General features: G+C 31.1%; 2 protein-coding genes across 2 annotated transcripts; one reads left to right on the top strand and one right to left on the bottom strand.

Annotated features, from left to right (window-relative positions):
- The first annotated feature begins 4,569 nt into the window (after nt 1–4,569).
- Nucleotides 4,570–6,297, top strand: LOC122580111 (uncharacterized protein At5g39865-like). Its single transcript, XM_043752384.1, has one exon. The coding sequence runs from the start codon at nt 4,832–4,834 to the stop codon at nt 5,996–5,998; it is 1,167 nt and encodes a 388-aa protein (XP_043608319.1). The 5' UTR covers nt 4,570–4,831; the 3' UTR covers nt 5,999–6,297.
- Nucleotides 6,298–19,136: 12,839 nt separating this feature from the next.
- Nucleotides 19,137–20,342, bottom strand: LOC122580555 (F-box/LRR-repeat protein At3g26922-like). The gene has a single exon (XM_043752826.1). It carries the CDS (start codon nt 20,340–20,342, stop codon nt 19,137–19,139), a length of 1,206 nt encoding a protein of 401 aa, XP_043608761.1.
- Nucleotides 20,343–20,559: the final 217 nt, after the last annotated feature.

Genomic DNA, 20,559 nt, shown 5'->3' on the forward strand with positions numbered 1-20,559 from the left:
TGAATGTTGATGACTTGATGTGGCCAGTAATTGAGAACAGTGTCTAAGACAGGAATGCTTATGTATATATCGCGTGTCATATGACAATTTAATATGATTCTTGATTAATAATCATTCTTTTATACTGTCTAACACTATTATTAGGTTAAGAGCATATATGACCGTTAGAGTGTATAAAATCCCTCACATTATCTATATAAATCTTTTAATCAATAAAAAACATAAAAACTTAATTATTTATTTATTATACATTAAATATTAAAAAAATAATATTTCAGTGGTTTTATACACAAACGGTATCTAATACTATCTAATATTCAAGATAGGTTTCTTTTTGCCATATATACACGTGGTTAAATTTCTTTTTTTAGAACATTTTTATTAACTAAGCTAGCGAGGAGATGTCTAGGATTTTGCATCCACGTTACTCAGTTAACTTTAATTTTGCAACAACTAGAACACCAAGTAAATGATAAACGAACAACATCGTCAAATAAAACCTCCTTTCGGGGATGTCTATTGCCAAAAATCATCTGATTCCTGAATCTCCACACAAGGCACCATTTCACATAACAAACTCCTTCAAGAACATTTTCAAATACTTATACACGAGGTTAATTGCTGAACAAGGATTGTAAATGAACATTTAATTGGGTTTTGTTAATGACGGTTTTGTGGGTTTATTTTTAACGTACTTACACAATCTACCAATATATATATAATAAGGTACTAAATTCATTCTTAAACAAATAAGAACCCTTAGATGAAATCCATCTTTGATTTATAACCGTTAGATCAAATTTAATTATTTTATCTTTTTCGAATGACGATATTAATACTTTCCCTTTATATGATTAGACAAAAAAAAACCCATTAAAACTATATCATAAACAGTAGATAGATATAAATATAAAAATATATGTAGAGACGTACAAACAAGTTTCCTTCCTTTATCATTTGACCATAAATATAAATACAAATAATATAATAAGAAGAATATAAAATATCGATCTTAATATTAAAAGTATTCAAGTTAAATATTTGATAATTTATACTCATTTACTTTAATTAATTACTTTATGAAGGAAAATCGTACTTGTACTTGCACAAATAAAAAATTAATTAATTATTTTTCGCTTAAAAGTGTAACTTGATATGAGGACAGGAGAGTATATAAGGACTTTTATATTTAAGTAAAAGTATTTTGGAAAGAAAAAAAAGTTGCTGAATTTTAAAAAATCCATATCATGAAAACTTATCATTGTTATAACATTATATTCAACAAAATCAACTTATACATTTTTTAATATTACACAAACACGAATATCTAATTATTTTATTATAAACTAGTCCAAATATCCGTACGATATACGATAGCTATATAGATTTTATCACAAAAAAATTCGAGTATGTAACATACATGATTCGTGAGTATGAAATAAGTTTTGGTTAAAGTAAACTAATGATTGAAGCTAAATTATCTATACTATCTTATAAAACATTTTGCCCTTTTTTAAAATCTCAAAAGATGATTTAAACTTACCTAAATTACCTTCTTTTTTTTATTCACTAATTTAAACATCTCTACCTAATATACCTATAATGCCCATAAATCTCAACCACTCATTTTTTTTTATTTGCTTAAATCTCAACCACTCACTTTTTTCTCTCTCATCTATAAATCATTTTATTCATCTAATTAATTCAAAATCTTTTATCTCAAAAATCGTATATCGATAAATTATAAAAACTGTATGAGTGTTCTTAAAATTTCATGCTCTTTCATTAGAGATGTCATTCGATATACTTTTGACGAAATTTTAAATCCGGGTACGGAGCCCGTACAGCTAAGTCATTTGGCTATCAACTCCTATGACCTATCACCACACCATCTCACCGTCACATTGCGCGGGTACTATTGCTCGTAATAAACAGTAATGATAAATATAATATATGTTTAGTTAGAGTGCTGAATTTACCTTAAATTTTTACAATCACATCAAAATCGGACCTTGTAAGCATAATGAATGATGAAAAATAACTTTGTGATTTCGGATTGTAAACTCAAAATTTTGAAGTATTATTCTTAGTAACTTATTATAAATAATATAAGTAATAGGAGTTGAAAAATTGAGAAAGAGAAATAAAACAATTTTATTAATGAGAATTCGATGATTTAAATAAGGCTATAATGTATTTTGTATCTTTAAGACAAAAGTTATAGTTTAATTCTAAGTCTAATAAGGAAATTGAATCTGTATAGAACTAAAAAAACTAATTTAGTAAAAAAATAAATAAATTAAAAGGATACGTATCGATTAAGGATTACGACACGTGCCGTTTCAAAAATATGTCAATCCTGTTTAAGTTTATTGATAGATATGACTCATGTTTTAAAGTTTTATAATTTTAAGAACATGAATATAAGATATATGGACCATCAAAATTGTACTGTTAAAAACTCAAAAGATTTTAAAAAGTAATTTGTAAAAACATAATGTATTACATGAATAAGGTGACTTATTCGTAAGGTTTTAGACCTTGTGGAAATCCACCAATGTTCGAATTTCACTTACTAACTTTAAATTCTTCGTTGATTTTAATCTTTTTATTACCTATAAATTATAAGTGGATCATAACTAACAAACACATTAAATTTACTAAATTTATATATACACAAATATCAATGAGATAATACTAACATAATACCTGCACAAAATAACAAAATTAAATACCTTTTGTTATCCAATATTCAATAAATATTTGTTATGCCTAAAGAAGTTTATCTAACTTTATAAGTAACTTTTAAAAATAATAGTTAAATTTAAAAGTTATGAAATATATTATTTTATTAAAGCATGTATTATGTTTAACTATTAAATTAGTAATTATATTTTTATTAAATTTCATATACTTATCTTACGTATTACGCGGGAAAATAATCTAGTTGCGTTAATATATTGAGGATAGTTTTTATATGTAAGATATCATTTTTAATGCATATTATTGATATCATTAAAGGTTATTACGGATAAAGTCCTTTCTAATTTGGAAATGCCTACGTAGACGATTTTGTGGATATTTGCAATATTACATTTTTGATTAGCCACACGTCAAGATAAAACATATCGATACATGTTCATCCGGTAAAACATTTTCGAATGTTTTGTAAATGCCTCTCAACTGTTTGAAACTGAAATGCTTTTGTTTTTTTGTTAATTTATTGGACCACTTCATTTAAAAAAGTAAAAGTCGATTACTTACTTCTCTCTCAAACAATTAAACCTGTGTACGAATTGATGCAACAATATAACATCAACAACACATGCACTTTAACACTACTAATAATTGTCACGTTCTTGACATTCACATTGACACTCTTATCAAAGATAGATGTCACCGCCAAATAATACTACTATATCTTAGTAGAAAGTCGTTATGAACTATAAGGACAAGGTTTATCCTCCAAGTTTTTTTAAAGTTTTATATATGTCCACATACGTACATACTACTCGTATAATTAACAATAGGTTTAAAAAAAATAAAGAATTCATAAGCTATTTTTAAGGCATTTACCGAGCACAATGAACCACTTTAATTCATAAGCTATTATTTGACTTTTTAAGCTAATATCATTAAAAAAATTAATAAATCAAAAATTAGCAGGACCCCAACACATTTCACAAAAAGAAAAATTTGTACGGATGGGAAAAAAAATACCTCAATTGGTGTAACTAGGAACTAGACTTCATATTTTTGTAAAACTAGGAAGTCCGGTGTTGTAGACACCGAACTTGTCCACGTACATTGAAGTTCGGTGTCTATGCCCACGTGGAGGTGCTTTTCCATTGCTGCAACAGTTTGTCCATATCTCTTCTTAGTTACACGTAGGACAAGTTCGGTGTTGTAGACACCGAACTTCATTGTACGTAGACAAGTTCGGTGTCTACAACACCGGACTTCCTAGTTTTACAAATATATCGAGTCTTGTTCCTAATTACACCAATTGAGGTAGTTTTTGTCCCATCCGTACAAATTTCTCTCACAAAAACGTTGCGCACCTCAACATTTTTGTCCAACGTACACTCCGGCTCCCGCAACTCTAAATCGTTGGGCTCCTACACGCCGGGGGAAATGTCGCGTTGAAATTGGTCTTAAGCTCATACATTGATCATACACTAGCTTCATTTACGCCATGCTCACTCGTGGGACTTGTATTAACATGTGTGGTCATTAACCATATATAATTATTATTGTTATATCCTCATTCTTACTATTTGGACCTTGAGTAGGGACTATAAATATATAATACTAGAAAATATATATATATATATATATATATATGCACCTACAATTCTCGCGCATTCTTCAATATCACTAGCTACTCCTCTCTCTATATCATTTCTCAATGAACGCATACACACTATAACATAATATTGTCTGTCATATTGCAAGAAATATATAGTTTCTTAATTTGCGTTATGGACTAGTGGAAACTTCGATATATGAATTTTATCTCTTCAATGCATGATCTATTCCATTTTATATCATATCACTCGATCTATTTTCTTGTAAATATATTCTTCCTACTTTTTGATATTTGTCCAGCTCATTCTTTATGGGGCAATGTTAAGTTTATCTTTTTTGATCTTTCACTTCGTAGCTATTATCATTATTGCACACACATATCCACGTAACACAAATCCTCATACTATCAATATGACCATATTATGTTTGTTTAATTATCTTTAGTTTGATATAAAGTTGTTAGTGGGCATATATTGGGTATTTCAGATTTTGGTGGGGTGAGGTTTTGGTGTGTGTACGTAATATGGGTTGCACACCATCAAAGGAATCGGTATGCCGAAACTGCCAATCTCAATGCTCTCCTATTCGAAGAAGCTATTCCTCGTATGGTGGCCATTCTCCTCGTTATGATTCGGACAACCATGGCCACCATCTCGTGGCACTCACCTCCACCACACTTGGCTACCTTTTTCTGAATCCTGACACACCTGATCAGTCCTCCAAACCTAATCAAGTGTGTCAGGATCCGATAGTGGAACAAGTTCTTGATCACCAAGGACTTGTTCCACCAAAAGTCCTAGAGATGAACAATAAAGATTTGCCAATTGAGGTTATCAAGATCGATACATGGTCTAAGATGATCAACGAAAGTAACACGAAAAATGTACCAAAAACTCCCATTGGAACGCCTCCTGGTGAGCCGGAGACGATCAATACATGGGAGTTAATGGAGGGTTTAGATGATTCAAGCCCTTTACAACCACGTTTCATTAATGGTCACGTCCATTGTTTCTCATCCAATACAACCCCATTTGATCAACCCAAAACTCCCTCACAAGAAAAAGTAAATCTTTACAATTCAAATTCAAACTCGAATGGTACATCTATGTCATTGGAATTTGGTAAGAATAACGGTGGAGATGCTAAGAAGTTGTCACAAATTGAAAAGAATGAAATTATATTACATAGCAAAGAGAGGTTGATTTTATACTTCACAAGCTTAAGGGGAGTTAGAAAGACTTATGAGGATTGTTGTCATGTTCAAGCGATTTTAAAGAACTCGGGTGTTCATGTAGATGAACGTGATGTATCAATGCATTCGGGTTTCAGAGAGGAACTCAAAAATTTGTTGGGTGATACATATGGTGGTAGTGGCGTGGGGTTGCCAAAGGTGTTTATTGGGAGGAAATACATAGGTGGTGTCGATGAAATTAGGCGGTTTCATGATGGATATCAGCTTGATAAGGTGTTGGAAGGTTGTGAACTGGCGGATCATGGCGGCCCTTGTGAAGCTTGTGGCAATATAAGATTTTTACCGTGTGAGACATGTTCTGGCAGCTGTAAGATTTATTACGAAGTTAATTCCGATGAAGGTGAGACAGAAGAACTAGAAGAAAATGATTATGGGTTTCAAAGATGTCCTGATTGCAATGAAAATGGGCTTGTAAAGTGTCCAAATTGTTGGGATTAATTTGTTCGTATTTTTTTTTTTTTTAAATTTCGTGAGTTTGTTTACTGTATAGTAGCGTAGAGTTATATCTTTCTTACATATAAAGGTATATATGCATATATGGTGTGATTATTACAGTTTTATAAGTTGTATAAGGCTCATGGTTAGTGACTTAGTGTTACTATTTCCATAGAATGTAGATTTTTGGGTGCCGTATGTTTTTTCATACACAAAATGTCTGTAGTCTAAAACCGTATATGTAACAGATGATGTGGTTTGAAAATTTGTAATCCCTAAATAAATAATATTGTTTGTTTTATGAAAACACTTCAGAGATGTTTTATACAATCAAAAGATATTTGAAGAACTTTTCTTCAAAAAACATATACAGCCTTATATGGCTCTTGTAAAGAGTATGGCACCAATTATTATCCAATCAAAATGCATGACAAGATCGTTTTGTTGTTAATACTAATTATAATCCATACATATGTTACTGTTAAAAACTATAATCATCATCATCATAAAAGATTAAGAACACATAAACAAAATCCAAAATGAAACTAATATGGTAATTTGTTGCACAATGGTAAAAGTTTATTAAAACACAAATTAATGTGCTTAAAAACTATATATCAGTTGCATCTTGAGTGTTCAAAATATAAATGTATATTCTCACAACAGAACATTTTTGTTAGCACCCAGAAGTGGTGCAGCCCTGGACCAAATTTAAGACCAATGGACCAAAATGTGGTGGCCCACTATATTTGAGACATGATCCATACTCCATAAGTCCATATAAATATATTGCTCTCTCAAATCTCAACTCTCAACTAGAGACGCAAGAAAAAACCGATTAACCGAACTGAATCGATTTGTAACCGTTAACCGAACCGGTTAGTAGCCGAAATAGTAAAAACCGATTATAGGTTACCAAATACCGTCGGTTACTAACCGATTACTCTTTTCAAAACCAAACCGATTAGTAACCGGTTAACCTATAACCGGTTAATTATTCCAAATAATAACCGGTTAACCGGTTAATCACATATTATATATATATACTATATTAATAAACGAACTACCCTCCTCTCTTTTTCACTCTCTACCTTTAAAATACCTTAAAATACCCTTAATTTTCAACACATTTCTAACTCACACACTAAATTTACCCAATAAATCTCTAAAATTTTTTACACCCATATTTATCCAAACTATCTCCTTTATTAATTAATTCAAATATTTTCACCTAATATTTTTATAATATTTTTAATAAAGTTATTTACAAAAGATACCACCACCGTCACTAGCACCATCTGTTGTCGCCGCCGCATTGCGTGGGTACCCATCTCGTATATATCTTTACTACTATATAAAAATTATGCACCCCTTGTTGAAAAGTTAGAAAAAGAAGAGATGCAAATGACTATTATACCCATAATAAAATAATTTACACCATTAGTCCTTTATCTTCTAAAATATTTCAACTACTCTTTTAAATCAATTACTTATACATCAATTATACATTTACATCAATCTTGAACACCCAACACCGCCACCAACATCAATAGTCGTTATCACCACATGTCCCAAACATCACCAGACCACCGTAACAACGACCGCCGCATTGCGCGGGTACCGTGCTAGTATATATTATATATATATATATATCCGGAAAGATCAGATGATTTCGTAAGCTATCAATATATCTATATTATATATAAATTGATGCTTCTTTCATCAGATCCAACATCAATTTTTTGTTGTTTTTAAGATTTGGGATGATGAGTTTTGTTTTGTGTTTAGGAAATGATGTTTATTTGAAATATGAGTTTTTTTTGGAATGTGTTCGTCTCTCAGAATAGTTAGAAATGATTGTTTTTCCCTATTGTTCACCACTTTCTCAATATTATATTGGGTGCTTAAGAAAAACCGAATAGGTTAACCGATATCGGTTAACCGGTTATTATTAATCAAAATCGGTAAGATATGTTCCAGTTTTAAAACCTAGATACCGGTTATTAACCGGTACAAATTAACCGTAACCGGTTATTACTGTTTCTAAAACTAACCAAAATTGATTAACCACTTCTTGCACCTCTAGTCTCAACTATTAAGTGTGTGAAACTGTGAATGTCAATAAGGGACACATTATACACATTATACACTGAACCGAAATTGTAAAATTGTATATGAAAGTAATTTTTTGGAGGCTAAGAAAAGAAATTTGAAAAACAAAATAAATGAAAGTTTTATTTCTGTGACATTCTGTCATTAACTAATTTGTGTAAATCTAACAATTCATAATATTATTTTTAGCTTTATTAGATAAAATAATCCATTTAGTTTTCCTTAATTAAACCCTACTACGAATTTAAATAGACAAATCGAAATTTAAGCTAACGATGATCTTCAGAAAATTACTAACCATGGACGGGGTATATAAGCTATATATATTTACATTCTATCATTATATTTAGGGATAATAATCATATAAGCCACCTAAAGATTCAATTGTTTTCTTTTAAGCAATCATCCCCATTCATTTGGGATTGGGTCCTCTAAAGTTATAACTTTATTGGTAAAATTGTTAATCGTAACCCTTAAATTAAATCAAGTGTCAAGATTCAAAGATAATTTTTGAATCTTGACCTTTGATTTCAATCCAAAGGTCAAGATGCTTTTAAACTTTATTAATAAAGTTGAAAGCAACTTTAGAGGATCCCCATCCTTAAAAGTGAATTTTAGGTCACCCAATTTTATATCCTTTTTCATTTAAGACAATCTAGAAAAAAACTACATATTATGACAAAAGTACTTTAAAATACGGAAGAAAAAAAAACTCGGATATTTTTTTATTAACTCAATTTTACTTGTCTTCATAGTTCATTAAAGAGATAATGCTCATGAAAGCCACACAATTTTTAATTTTTTTCTTTTAAACCATTATTATATGAAAAGAGTTTTTTAGTCCACTTAAATTTCTATTTCTTTTCATTTACATGATTTAATGCCAAAAATACATCAAAATACATAAAAATCACAATAAGAAATTTCATTTAAAACATCAAATCTATATATAGTACATGATAATTTATAGTAAAATTTAATTTTACCTCTTTACATACAATAAAAATAGTTAATCATTCTACTCAAACATGTTTCTTTCTTTGTAATCTGTATTGATTATATCATATTACTAAATTTTGATAATAAATAGCTACCTACAAAGTCTTTAAAATAATTTCGCATTTTATCACCATCAATTGTTCAGCAAAATTAATCCTTAGATTTTTAATAAGGAAAATGACTAATCCTCCTAACAAAATAGCTTAAAGATCCTCCTAACACTCTAAGAAGGTGACATGTGTTGTCCACTAATTCTCTTTCCTAATCTTGCCCCCTGATTTTTCCACATGTCATAATCCAATAGTTAGCAAGATCTTTAGGCTATTTTATTAGGAGAATTAATCATTTCTCATTTAATAATTCATTAGCTCTGGAAAATAGGGTAAACAATTATATAGCATCAAATCGGTGTAACAAAATCATTATTATAAAATAATAATAGCATTTTATGAAAAATTTTAAACAAATCTTATAAGTTTGTGTTTTTCCTGATTAAAAATGTCCACAAGTTGATACTTAAACACGTATTGATAATCCAAATCTCTGGTTATTTTTCTTCCATATTTTTAAAGTATAATTTGCATAATATGTAGTTCTTGGTTAGATTGTCTTGAATGAAAAAAGATGGTGGCCTAAAATTCTCTTTTAATAAATAAATGAATAGCCTAAAGGTAAACAATTAAATCTTTAGGTGACCTATGTAATTATTACCCCTTATATTTACTAGTAAATAATGCTCATTTGGGTTTGTTATATACTTTTTGTCATTGTGGATTTGTAATTATATCATCAATACAATAAGCTAGTCTCTTCAACTTACATTGGAAGCTTAGTCATGACCTACTCTAAAATAAGGGATATACACGTTGGGTATGTTTGATAAAACTAGCGGGTAGCTGTTAATTGGTAGTTGTAAGCTGGTTGTTATTAGCTGTAGCTGAAGGCTGTTAGCTGAAGCTTTTTAAATATATTTAGGTGTTTTTTACTAAGTAGCTGAAGCTTTTGGTAAAATGTGTAAAATGACAAAAATGGACATACATATAAATTATTTAATATTAAACTTATGTATATTTGTATAAATAGATATAAAAGGATACATATCATTTAAATAAACTTATCTATATATTATTAATTAAATATTTTAATTATTCTAAAAAGTAGGATAAATTTATATTTTAAAGGACACGTTTCACTTAAATAAAATGTCACGTGTCGATAAAAAAAGTCTTAATTTTGTTTTAGTTTATTGGTAGACATGTTATTTATTAAAAAAAATTTAACATAGTTATTTATCAATTAAATACATTAGAAAACGAATTTATTTTCAAGTTATAAGAGTAACCCATCTTAGGTGATGTTTGTTTCTGACTTAATAAATTAAGTCATGACTTAATCAAAAATACTTAATTTATTAAGTTATCAAAAGTGTTTGTTTTCTTGACTTAATAAACAAAAAACAACTGTATTGACTTAATCCATACAGACATTCTTTATTTATTCAGTTACTTAATCAATTCAATCATTTAATGGTTAAAAAAAAACCAGGCGCTTAACCTACTATACACATAGAAAACGTACAGTAAACAAACATGTCTTTCATATATACAGTGGAGTGTGTTGACATATTTTATTAGTGATAAGGACATACGTAGATATGCAGACTGTCATGTAGCCTGTTACCTATACATACTCACATAATAGATTAAGGGGAGTGATATTTTTACAACATAATTTTGTCATCTACAACAAAGATACAAATTTTATTAACTGCATAATGTGGATATTGTTGTAGATTGTCAAATTGTGTCAAATTAGAAAACCGAAAGCTAGGGGCTTTTCATGACGCTAGCAAAAGCAACTAAACAGTTTTGGGGCTTTTCACCAAATCCTAACAGCTTCAAGCCCTTTTCACCAAACGAAACTTTTAATCAAATAGGAGCTTTTCGTTAAAAGCTCTGAGCTTGAAGCTCTTAAAAGCTCTAAAAAGCTTTCTCCCAAACATACCCGTTATGTAATTATTAACGGTTATTAATATATAAAATATTACTTTTTATGCATGTAATAAGCTCTTACATTTTTCTTATAATTACTATCATGGTGTCCGCGCAATGTGGCGGTGACAACGACAATGTGGTGGTGATGGGTGGTGACGACTAGTGATGGTAACGACGAGTAGTATAAGTTGTTCATGTAAATTTAATTGATATAATTATGTTTAGTGTAGAATTTAAGGATTGGTGATGTAATTTATTCCATTAAAGACGTTTTAGGTATATTGATGGTGATAATTAAATTAGTGGATAAAAAATGGTGATTGAAATAAAAAGAGGCGTATTTTTGTCATATCGCCTAATGTAACTTTCAACATTTCTAAAATTAAAAGGGGCTATAATTTTTATAAGTAGGTATAGATAACGTGTAAAATTTATAATCCACGAAACTATTATTACACTCTATCTTGTATAATCCACATATGTAACGATCCAAAATAAGAAAGCCGTGTCAAGTGTTATCACAATCAATTATTGACAGCAAACATTGCCCAAGAACAAAAGCCAATCTTCTAATATGTCTCTTTTTCTAGTAATAAAAGGGATAATCATATGAAAATGCATTGAACTAATTTTACTTGTTATCAATCTTTTTTAAATTTACTATTATATATATGCATTTATCTTTTTAAGTTATCATACTTTAGACTTTTTTTTTTTTTATATCGATGACTTTGCTTTGTTGCGCTTTTTAACTAAATGCAAACGTTGTACATACATGAAATTTGAAAGAGGAATACATACAACATATAGAAAACATATAAATGCATTTTTAATTGATTGGTGCTAAACAAAACATGTGTCGTTTAGAACAAAGGATAAATTGATATTGACAATAACCGTTGTACTGACTCGATCTAGGATTGCTAGTAATTACTTGTTGACCACAAAGGAGGGATTAAGATAATGTGAATAACTAGAAAACACCTTTAAAAACAATACAAAGTATTTGGTGCCAAAATATGTGGGAGCCTAATTCATATATGTACCTGCTCTCACTTGGCATCAAGCTTATGCCTTCATACGTTATGATTTGCCATAAAAAGAAAAGCCGTCATGACACGAAATTAAGCAACGCTTAGCTGGATAATAATAATGTGATAAACCATTAAATGATGTATGCCCCGTCGAAGGGTTGATGCTTTTACGATGTTATATAAATGTTATATTTTAATTATATTTAATTTGTAACAGTTAAGGCAACTTTCATATAGTGCTCTACGATTATTTGAGTCTATACCATGAAGACCATACGTTAAATGTGAGGTTAGCCCACTTGGTAGATGCTTACCAAAGTTTAATTCTGAGCAATAGGATAGTTCAATTTTATTTGGTATCATAAGTAGCATATGAATATGTTTTCCGTTCAAAAAAAATAAAATATATATCCGTAATGACCATATTAAAATTTTCTTTGAAAAAGTTATCACTCAAACACTGAACTAAACTTACTTCATCTCCATTAATTCTTTACATCAATTATATACACCACTCGACGTTGTTTCCATCATCACCAGTCCGCCCCCCCCCCCCCCCCTAACCCCCCCACACAACGTTATCGCCACGACCGCCATCGCATTGTGCATGTGTACTATGCTAATAAATGTACATAAAAAACGATATATTTCAAATGTGGTACACAACCCGCTACAAATCATGTTGGAATCCCGGTGTGGTTAATGCTACCAACTATAAACATTCATTTCAAATATCTAAAGTAAATTAACAATTAGACGATCTCGGTTACTTCAAATGTTATTTGCCAAGTGCCACCAATTGGTAAATTCCTATAATTAAGATTGGTTCAAATTCGTATAACAATTAGTGATTTTTATATTTAGCACACTTCCGACCAAGACTGTTTCTTTTAAATTACCCATACAAATTAAAATACACAGTACGTTCTTGTTCATTGTCTTTTGAATAAAGTCAATTAAATTAAAACCGTAGGCTTTCGCTTGCAATTTGGTCGATGGATGAGAAAAACTAAATTTCAAGACTATATATGTGATTTTGTTCTCTATTTTATCATTTTATGAAAGAACATCACTATTCTTACTTTCTTAGCTCTCAAAGTTAGTAAATATTTAATAACACACAATAAAATAACTTTTATTCGCCACATATACTTTTTTTTAACACCTAATCTATAGCTTAATTAGGGTAAACAGTGTCATTGGCATCACCTTTGGATACCATAATTTGGCATGTATCATCCTCGCCCTTTGCTTTTGGAAACTTTTAGCATGCGGTATCAACATCATCAAAATTCGGCATAGGGATGCCGATGGAGAGAATCGGCATGAGAAGGGAGCGTGCATATGAATTCATTTATGAGGGTCCAACATTAAAGTGTATGGAATTAATTAGCTCACTCAATCACAAGGTGACACGTGACCATCGCCTCTTCAATTACATTTTGTTCTTTGGTTTTGAGCGTGACCATTGCACAAACAATGAATTGAAGAAAGAAAAACGATTTCATCATGCCAGTTTTTGACAACCATATTAGCATGTTTTGACAAATGGCAATTGGCAAAGCCTAGGCGATGACATTGGACGTGAACCTGCCAGTTTTGACATATTAGCATGGACACCATTCACCCTACGATATTTAAAATAGCTAGTAAGCTCATCTTTTACGAAAAGGAAATGATATTTATACCAAACAAATTGATAGACTTACCACATACACACGCAATATTGATTTGTACAACATGTTAAAAAAGTTATACCATGTGATACAGCAATCAAAATGTACAATACCTATATCAATTCCCTTTACGAAAACCCCAAAGAATAATCGTTGTTGAGGCTATGTTACATTGTTATATTTGCGGGTTTAGACATATTAAAAGAAAAAAATCAAATGTGTTTGAATACTTACGAAGTCCAGTTTATTGAACCCATCATCAAGCCCATATGCCTTTTCAAGCCCATCCAGTATATACAAAAAATAGATTTGATTTTAAGTTTTAAAGTTGTAAAAAACTAAAGCAGTATACATTACTCTTTCTATGGGTCGTACTGAAGGAAGGGTAATACCATAGAAGCCGATCAGTATTGGCATGGTTTAATCATGGAATTGGGCTTGACTGCATATCGACATATAACACCATAGCATCCAGTCCTGCACCAGTTGTAACCCAAAAAATGAAAAAAATAAAAGCAGATTTCATGCAGATCCAAATCATTACTAGTATCCTTTTGCATTAGTTAGATTGTGTTTTAGTGAAGTTTAGACTAAAGCGAGTTTTGTTCATGGTGTGCGTAACTCCACACTAATATACTGCTATCAGTCCTCACATTCTCATAGTTGTGGTCCTGGTGTGATCCAATTTCAAACAGTTGCAAACCTCAATTTTCTGCATTAGTTATGTTGTTCAATTTGTGTATTAGTTCTTTTCGACATGCAACTTCAAGTTGTGAAACACTAAACAAATTAATAAAACTTTATTGGATGATTACAAAATGATCATACCCTTGTTTTCTATCTTGTGCCAAGATTTGGGATTTGAAACTACGTCTCCATGTATCGAAACAGCAGAATGTGTTCGCTTTCTCATTACTGAGATAAGTCAAACAAAGAGTCAAACGTTAACCAACCAACAGCACTCAAGAAAGGCATAACAAATTCTCACTTAAAACTTCCTAATGAAACATAACTGCAATGGCAAAATTATCTGACGTAAAACTTCCATCACTTTTAGCGGTTAGCGTTAGGAACGGGCTATGTGCAGTACTTTTGATGTTATGTTAAAGCCATCAAAGCCACCAGGTATGATTAAAAGATAAGAACTCCCGAAAAGAAACTAATGTAAACAAAAATTCAGTCAACTTTTAGCTTAATAATAAGAGACTACAAACAAAAGCCTAAGATACAGAAGTTCATTATTCCGCAACTAAAGAAAGTTGCATCATATGACAAGACAAAAAAAAGACTTCAATTCCCTTGCACAATTGAAGGACCAGATTCCATCATATTCCGCCTTTGCAATCCACGCATCAAGGGTTACATCCATAATTCAGGAGAGGAAAAGTATCAACAGCAATTGATTTTTTCTAGAGGTAACAAATTTCCCACCATTTTCACAGCAACAAATCAACAGCAAAATTCCAACTTTTTTAATAAAAAACTGAAATCAAATTAACATTCTTAAATATTCTAAAAAAAAACAATGTATATGTAGCTATGGTAAATCGGTAACTCGTACATGCATACACAAACTTATTTGATAGTTTTACATTCATTTTTGAATATGTTTTTTAAAAAATCATAATTACTTATAAATATGTTTAAAAACTTGAATTCTATTGAAAATCAAAACACAAAAAATAATATAAAAACTAACCCACTAATAAGATGGATAACAAATGTACTAAATGTAGAAGAAAGCATGATGAGTAAACCATGAGATCGTTATAGATACATTGTCGAACCGCATAATGGCTGCTTTGAATGCAACTAAGAAAAGACAAACCTCTACAGCTAGTAGAAAGAAACTGAAAGCACGGTTGATAATGGCCTCACGAAAGTCAAAAGCCGGTTCTTAACAAATTGGGTAGCTTTTGAAAGCAACACAATTAGATCCAATGCTTTGCAAAGAAGTTGGATACAGTGAGTTTCGCATTACATTTAGATTGAGTTATTGCTGATGTTCATAGCATCAAAGGCTGAAGATAAGATGTCATAACATACTGTGTACTACTATTTCCCCAACTCCCGTCACTTTTCTATAAAAAACATGAAACACAACATTAGGCAAGCGGATAAAGAGAGAAAAAAAAATGGAGATGAGAAAAGGCACAAACATGAAAAAATCTGCTTCCGCTTCCTTATTGACTTATAAAATAACGTGGAAGCATAACAGTTTAAAATCTTAAATACATAAAGATCCAAATGGCAAGAAATTCTAGCCTCGTTCAACTTATTCGGAGACAACATTCTATACTTGAAAAATTAAAGCAAAAGAGATCACGTACCTTGATAAGGCAAGAGCAGCATTCTTCACAAAAGAAGTCCCATACACTTCGGATGGATTCACAAAACAACATACAATCTCATAAAATTATTGTATACAAATTGTTAGTGTATTAATGTATTATTAGAAATGAACCTATTCTAATCCTAATCAAAAAGGGTTCATCCTTCACCATCTTCACATATATCGTGACTGGTCAAATTACACATCAACTCATTTCGAGCCCGTCATCAGGTACTCAAGAGATGTTCGATACTGGTACTGGTCAAAATTGGCAACTTTGTGATCAGGTCAAATAACCCAAATAACTACCATAATGGGTTATTAGTCTACGTTAATGTATATGGTTAATTGAAAACCATATAATCTCCGATGTTTTGTTAATATAACTGAAAGCAATCTTGAAACTAAAGTAAAGCAGTAAAACACAAAAATGAAATACATACAAACATTATGCTAGATAATAATGAATTGACTATCATGACACAATCAATCATTCCAGTACACTAGGTATAAAGAAGAGCAGCGGCCCATTTGTACTGCCTTCTAAACTTAATCAAAAAGCAATCGATACATTCATCAACATCACTATAACCGGTTCTTCTTAATTTGTTGCTATTCAAAAGCTGACTATAATTTCACTCTGTTTCTTATCTTATGTATATATACATGGGATTGGGATAATGGCATACGAATGTAACCACCTATGACCAAATGGTTATGTAATGTAGTGACCTATTCAGGTGGCTATGTAATGTATGCACCTATGTTTTCTTGGCTATACTATGTAAGGTTCTTTTTATTTGGGTCAATCAATGTAAGAACCTATGTATTTTTTTTGGCTATACTATGTACAGTCCGTACATATTTTACATAGTATAACCAAGAAAACATAAGTGCATACATTATATAGCCACATGAATAGGTCACCACATTACATAATCATTTAGTCATAGGTGGTTACATTTGTATGCCATAAACCCTATATATATATATATATATATATATATATATAGGGGGATGGGAATATAAGGCTGTTGGTTATCTAAGCTTAGGTGTGGTACACTCACATATTGTTTTTTTAATCCATAAAAATCATGGTGGCTCATGCATTTATTCATTAAACAATAAATAATAAAATATTAGTATGTGAGGGGTTCCACACCTAAGCTTAGGTGCCAGACAGCCTTATATTTCCTTTTCCTTATATATATATATATATATATATATATATATATATATATATATATATATATATATATATATAATCCTTTCCTCCAAATCACATATACACATATATACGTTACAAACATATATATAGATATAAAAAGCAATATTGAAAATACATATCTTCTTTTTTTAGTACATATTGAAATAACAACAAATATTGAATCATCCTCTAATCTAATCATCAATAAGTGAAAACAAATTCTTATTTTTCCATACATACCCGACAACAAACAAGGGATTACGTGCCAAAACAACGCGGCAGTCAGAGACGCCACAAACACGGACATTGAAAACTGAAAGAAGTGAATAATATAATTAACTTACATAATCACTTAAATTCAAGACAAAAGAGTACATTATAACATCCAAATTAGTACGCTAAAAACTGAGAAAGTAAAATCAAATCATTAATCCGAATACAGGCAGGTAGCTTCTAAAGAGATTACCATGTTAGTTAAAATTTAAAAGAAAATGAGCATGGCTTGTGGTGACAATGACGAGGATCCAATGTCTCATCATAATTTATCCAAGAACTTGTCAGGGTTTCCCATTTATCATTAACCGGATGTTTCATTTCGACATCTTTGAGCTCCTTTCTGGTTTTCATTCTCATCATCAAACTTATAACTAGACCCCAGCTGAATCTAAGCCAACTGTCTTTTCCATAGAAACCTGTGTACCAGGGACGGAGCCAGAACTTATTTTGTAAGGGGGCAAATTTAAAAGTCTCTTGTTAAATTTATTAGAGTCATTTTTGAAGGAAAATTTTTTTAAAAGAAATTGACTCTTACATGAGAATTAAAAAATATGGACTCTTAAAATAATTTCGTGTGAGTGCAAGTTATGGGAACTTAAACATTGGTCTTTGCAATTTTGGCAAATATGCAAAAGGAGGGGTTGTATTATACTCCCTCCGTCCCACTAATTGTGTCCAGTTTTGAATATTCAAAGTCTATATATTGTAAGTTTGACATTAAATATCTTTTATTATATTATTTAATATTTGGCGAAAGTTATATCCAACGAAAACACATTTAAACCTCTATCTATTCTTATAACTTTCATCAAGTATTACGCAATACAAATAAAAATATTGATGGTCAAAGTTGTTAAGAAAAGACTTTGAAAACTAAAAAGTGGACACTATTAATGGGATGGAGGGAGTATTAAACAACATAAAATAAGTTCGTCGAAATCAATGATATGCAATTTAGCCTCTACATAAATTTTCACCTGACTATTGTGATTACTATTATATAATAATGTGAAAAGAAAATATCATTTTCACATACAGCTATATCAATGCATGATACATTAACTCAAACAAACAAAACACTTTTTTCAACTTATCTTTTTAAACTCTATTAAAAATCAAAATAACTCAAGATTTTTACTTTATCAATAGAGGATTTTATGTCAAAACTAATGCTTCCAACATAAGTAAGATACTTCTAAATTAACATTTGTATGTATTTTCTGTTTATTTATATTTTTTAAGAACAAAATTACAAATATACCTTTAAAAAATTATATTGTACCAAAATTGGAATGGGGGCAGTTGCTCACACTGCCCCCATTGTGGAGCCGTCCCTGCTGTCACAACAGTTACTTGTACATAGTTGGGACGACATACCCAAATAAACGTATAATATATTGTTGTCGTCTCATCAATCACCCTTTTATATGTATATGTTTTAAATGACAACTGTTAGAACATTCCTATCTGGAAACAGGAACCTTCTAACATTGGATGGCACATCAAAAATGTCATAATCGGTTGTTAAACTTGCTTGGTATGTTGAGTGCTTCTTTCAGCTTAAGAAAGATAGAATGACCATCATCAATGGATTTCAAATGCGGAAATGTTAGCTCTAACTCGATTTGTGGAGGAGGGGTAGTGGTTGGATTGATGAACAGACTAGGCATTGCCTCGCCCGAGTAGAGGAAATAAAGTAACTTTGGAGCATAGATTTGTATTTCGATTTGCTTTTTTTTCGGAAGTTCAATGATCAATCTCTTTAAGGAAGGACACGTGATATCCAAAACTTTAAGGTTACAACGCTTCATTCTGAGGCTCAAATACAAGAGAAAAGGGAAGCTTGATTTGATAATATTCAAAACTGCATCATCCATGATCGACACACCATCTAAGATTAACGTTGTCACGCTCCCTAACAAATCAGTGTTAAAAGATGGAAGTGTACTATTAGAAAATACGAAGGATGAGCCCCCGAGAGTCAACTTGTGAAGATTTGGGACTTGATAAACTTCCAAACTATCAGTTTGTGTGATTGATTTAATTTTCAACGAGTGAAGATTACGAAGGTTTTTAACCTTGAATGTTCTCAACTTGAGATCGTAAAGGTGTATTTTTTCAAGTAAGTTACAAGTAGATAATACGCTATCAAGTACCTCCGCCCCTATGTTTACACGGCATAACTTTAATACTCGTAGGTTCACACATTTGATGACAGTATCACTACTGATGCATAGTATGCTCTTAACATCCGGTTCAGATTTTACACTTATGGTATTCAGGTTTTCACCAGAAAACAAGTCATCTGGAAACGTATATGAAGCAATGCGACGATCATCTAGAGATATACAGAGGTATAGCTCCTTAAGACACCTCATGGAAGCTACTTTCCGGACCCAATTATGGGCACGATAAACAGTTTTTAGGTCGTGGACGTCAAAGTCAAGACCAAAAGTTACGAAAGGTATGTTGTGTCTACGATACCTTCGCAGAGTGCGGTTGATGAGTTTTATGTAGTTTGTTTCGTTGAGTTTGGATGAAGGATGAAACCTGAGGGTAGGGATGGTAGACCAGGCGTGTAGCCATGACTTTGACAAAACACATGTACGAGCAGCTTCTTCTAAGGGCAACAATGATTGAATATGTTGGATCAGATCCTTCGGAACATCTTGTATGTTGGTACATTGTTGTCTCCTAATTCTTTTCACCGGCTCCATAGTATTATCTGTCAGCATATTAAAGTTTTAGCTAATGGGATTAGTGGCCCACCGGTAAGGTCTTTGACCTTGGCAGGAAGTCAGGATCCACTTGGGTTCTCACATTTATGAAGTGGATTAATAGAGGGTTTTCCGAGAGTCTTGGTTCCATCTCATGCATTTGTGTAATTTAGGATTATGGGTAGAAATGTCGAATAGTATGTCGGTTCAATAAAAA

The sequence above is a fragment of the Erigeron canadensis genome, chromosome 8 (assembly GCF_010389155.1).
Source record: "Erigeron canadensis isolate Cc75 chromosome 8, C_canadensis_v1, whole genome shotgun sequence".
Lineage (NCBI taxonomy): Eukaryota > Viridiplantae > Streptophyta > Magnoliopsida > Asterales > Asteraceae > Erigeron > Erigeron canadensis.

Excerpts from the sequence above, each read along its gene's own strand:
- LOC122580111 (XM_043752384.1), top strand. The coding sequence starts at position 4,832 with ATGGGTTGCACACCATCAAAGGAATCGGTATGCCGAAACTGCCAATCT.
- LOC122580555 (XM_043752826.1), bottom strand. The coding sequence starts at position 20,342 with ATGGAGCCGGTGAAAAGAATTAGGAGACAACAATGTACCAACATACAA.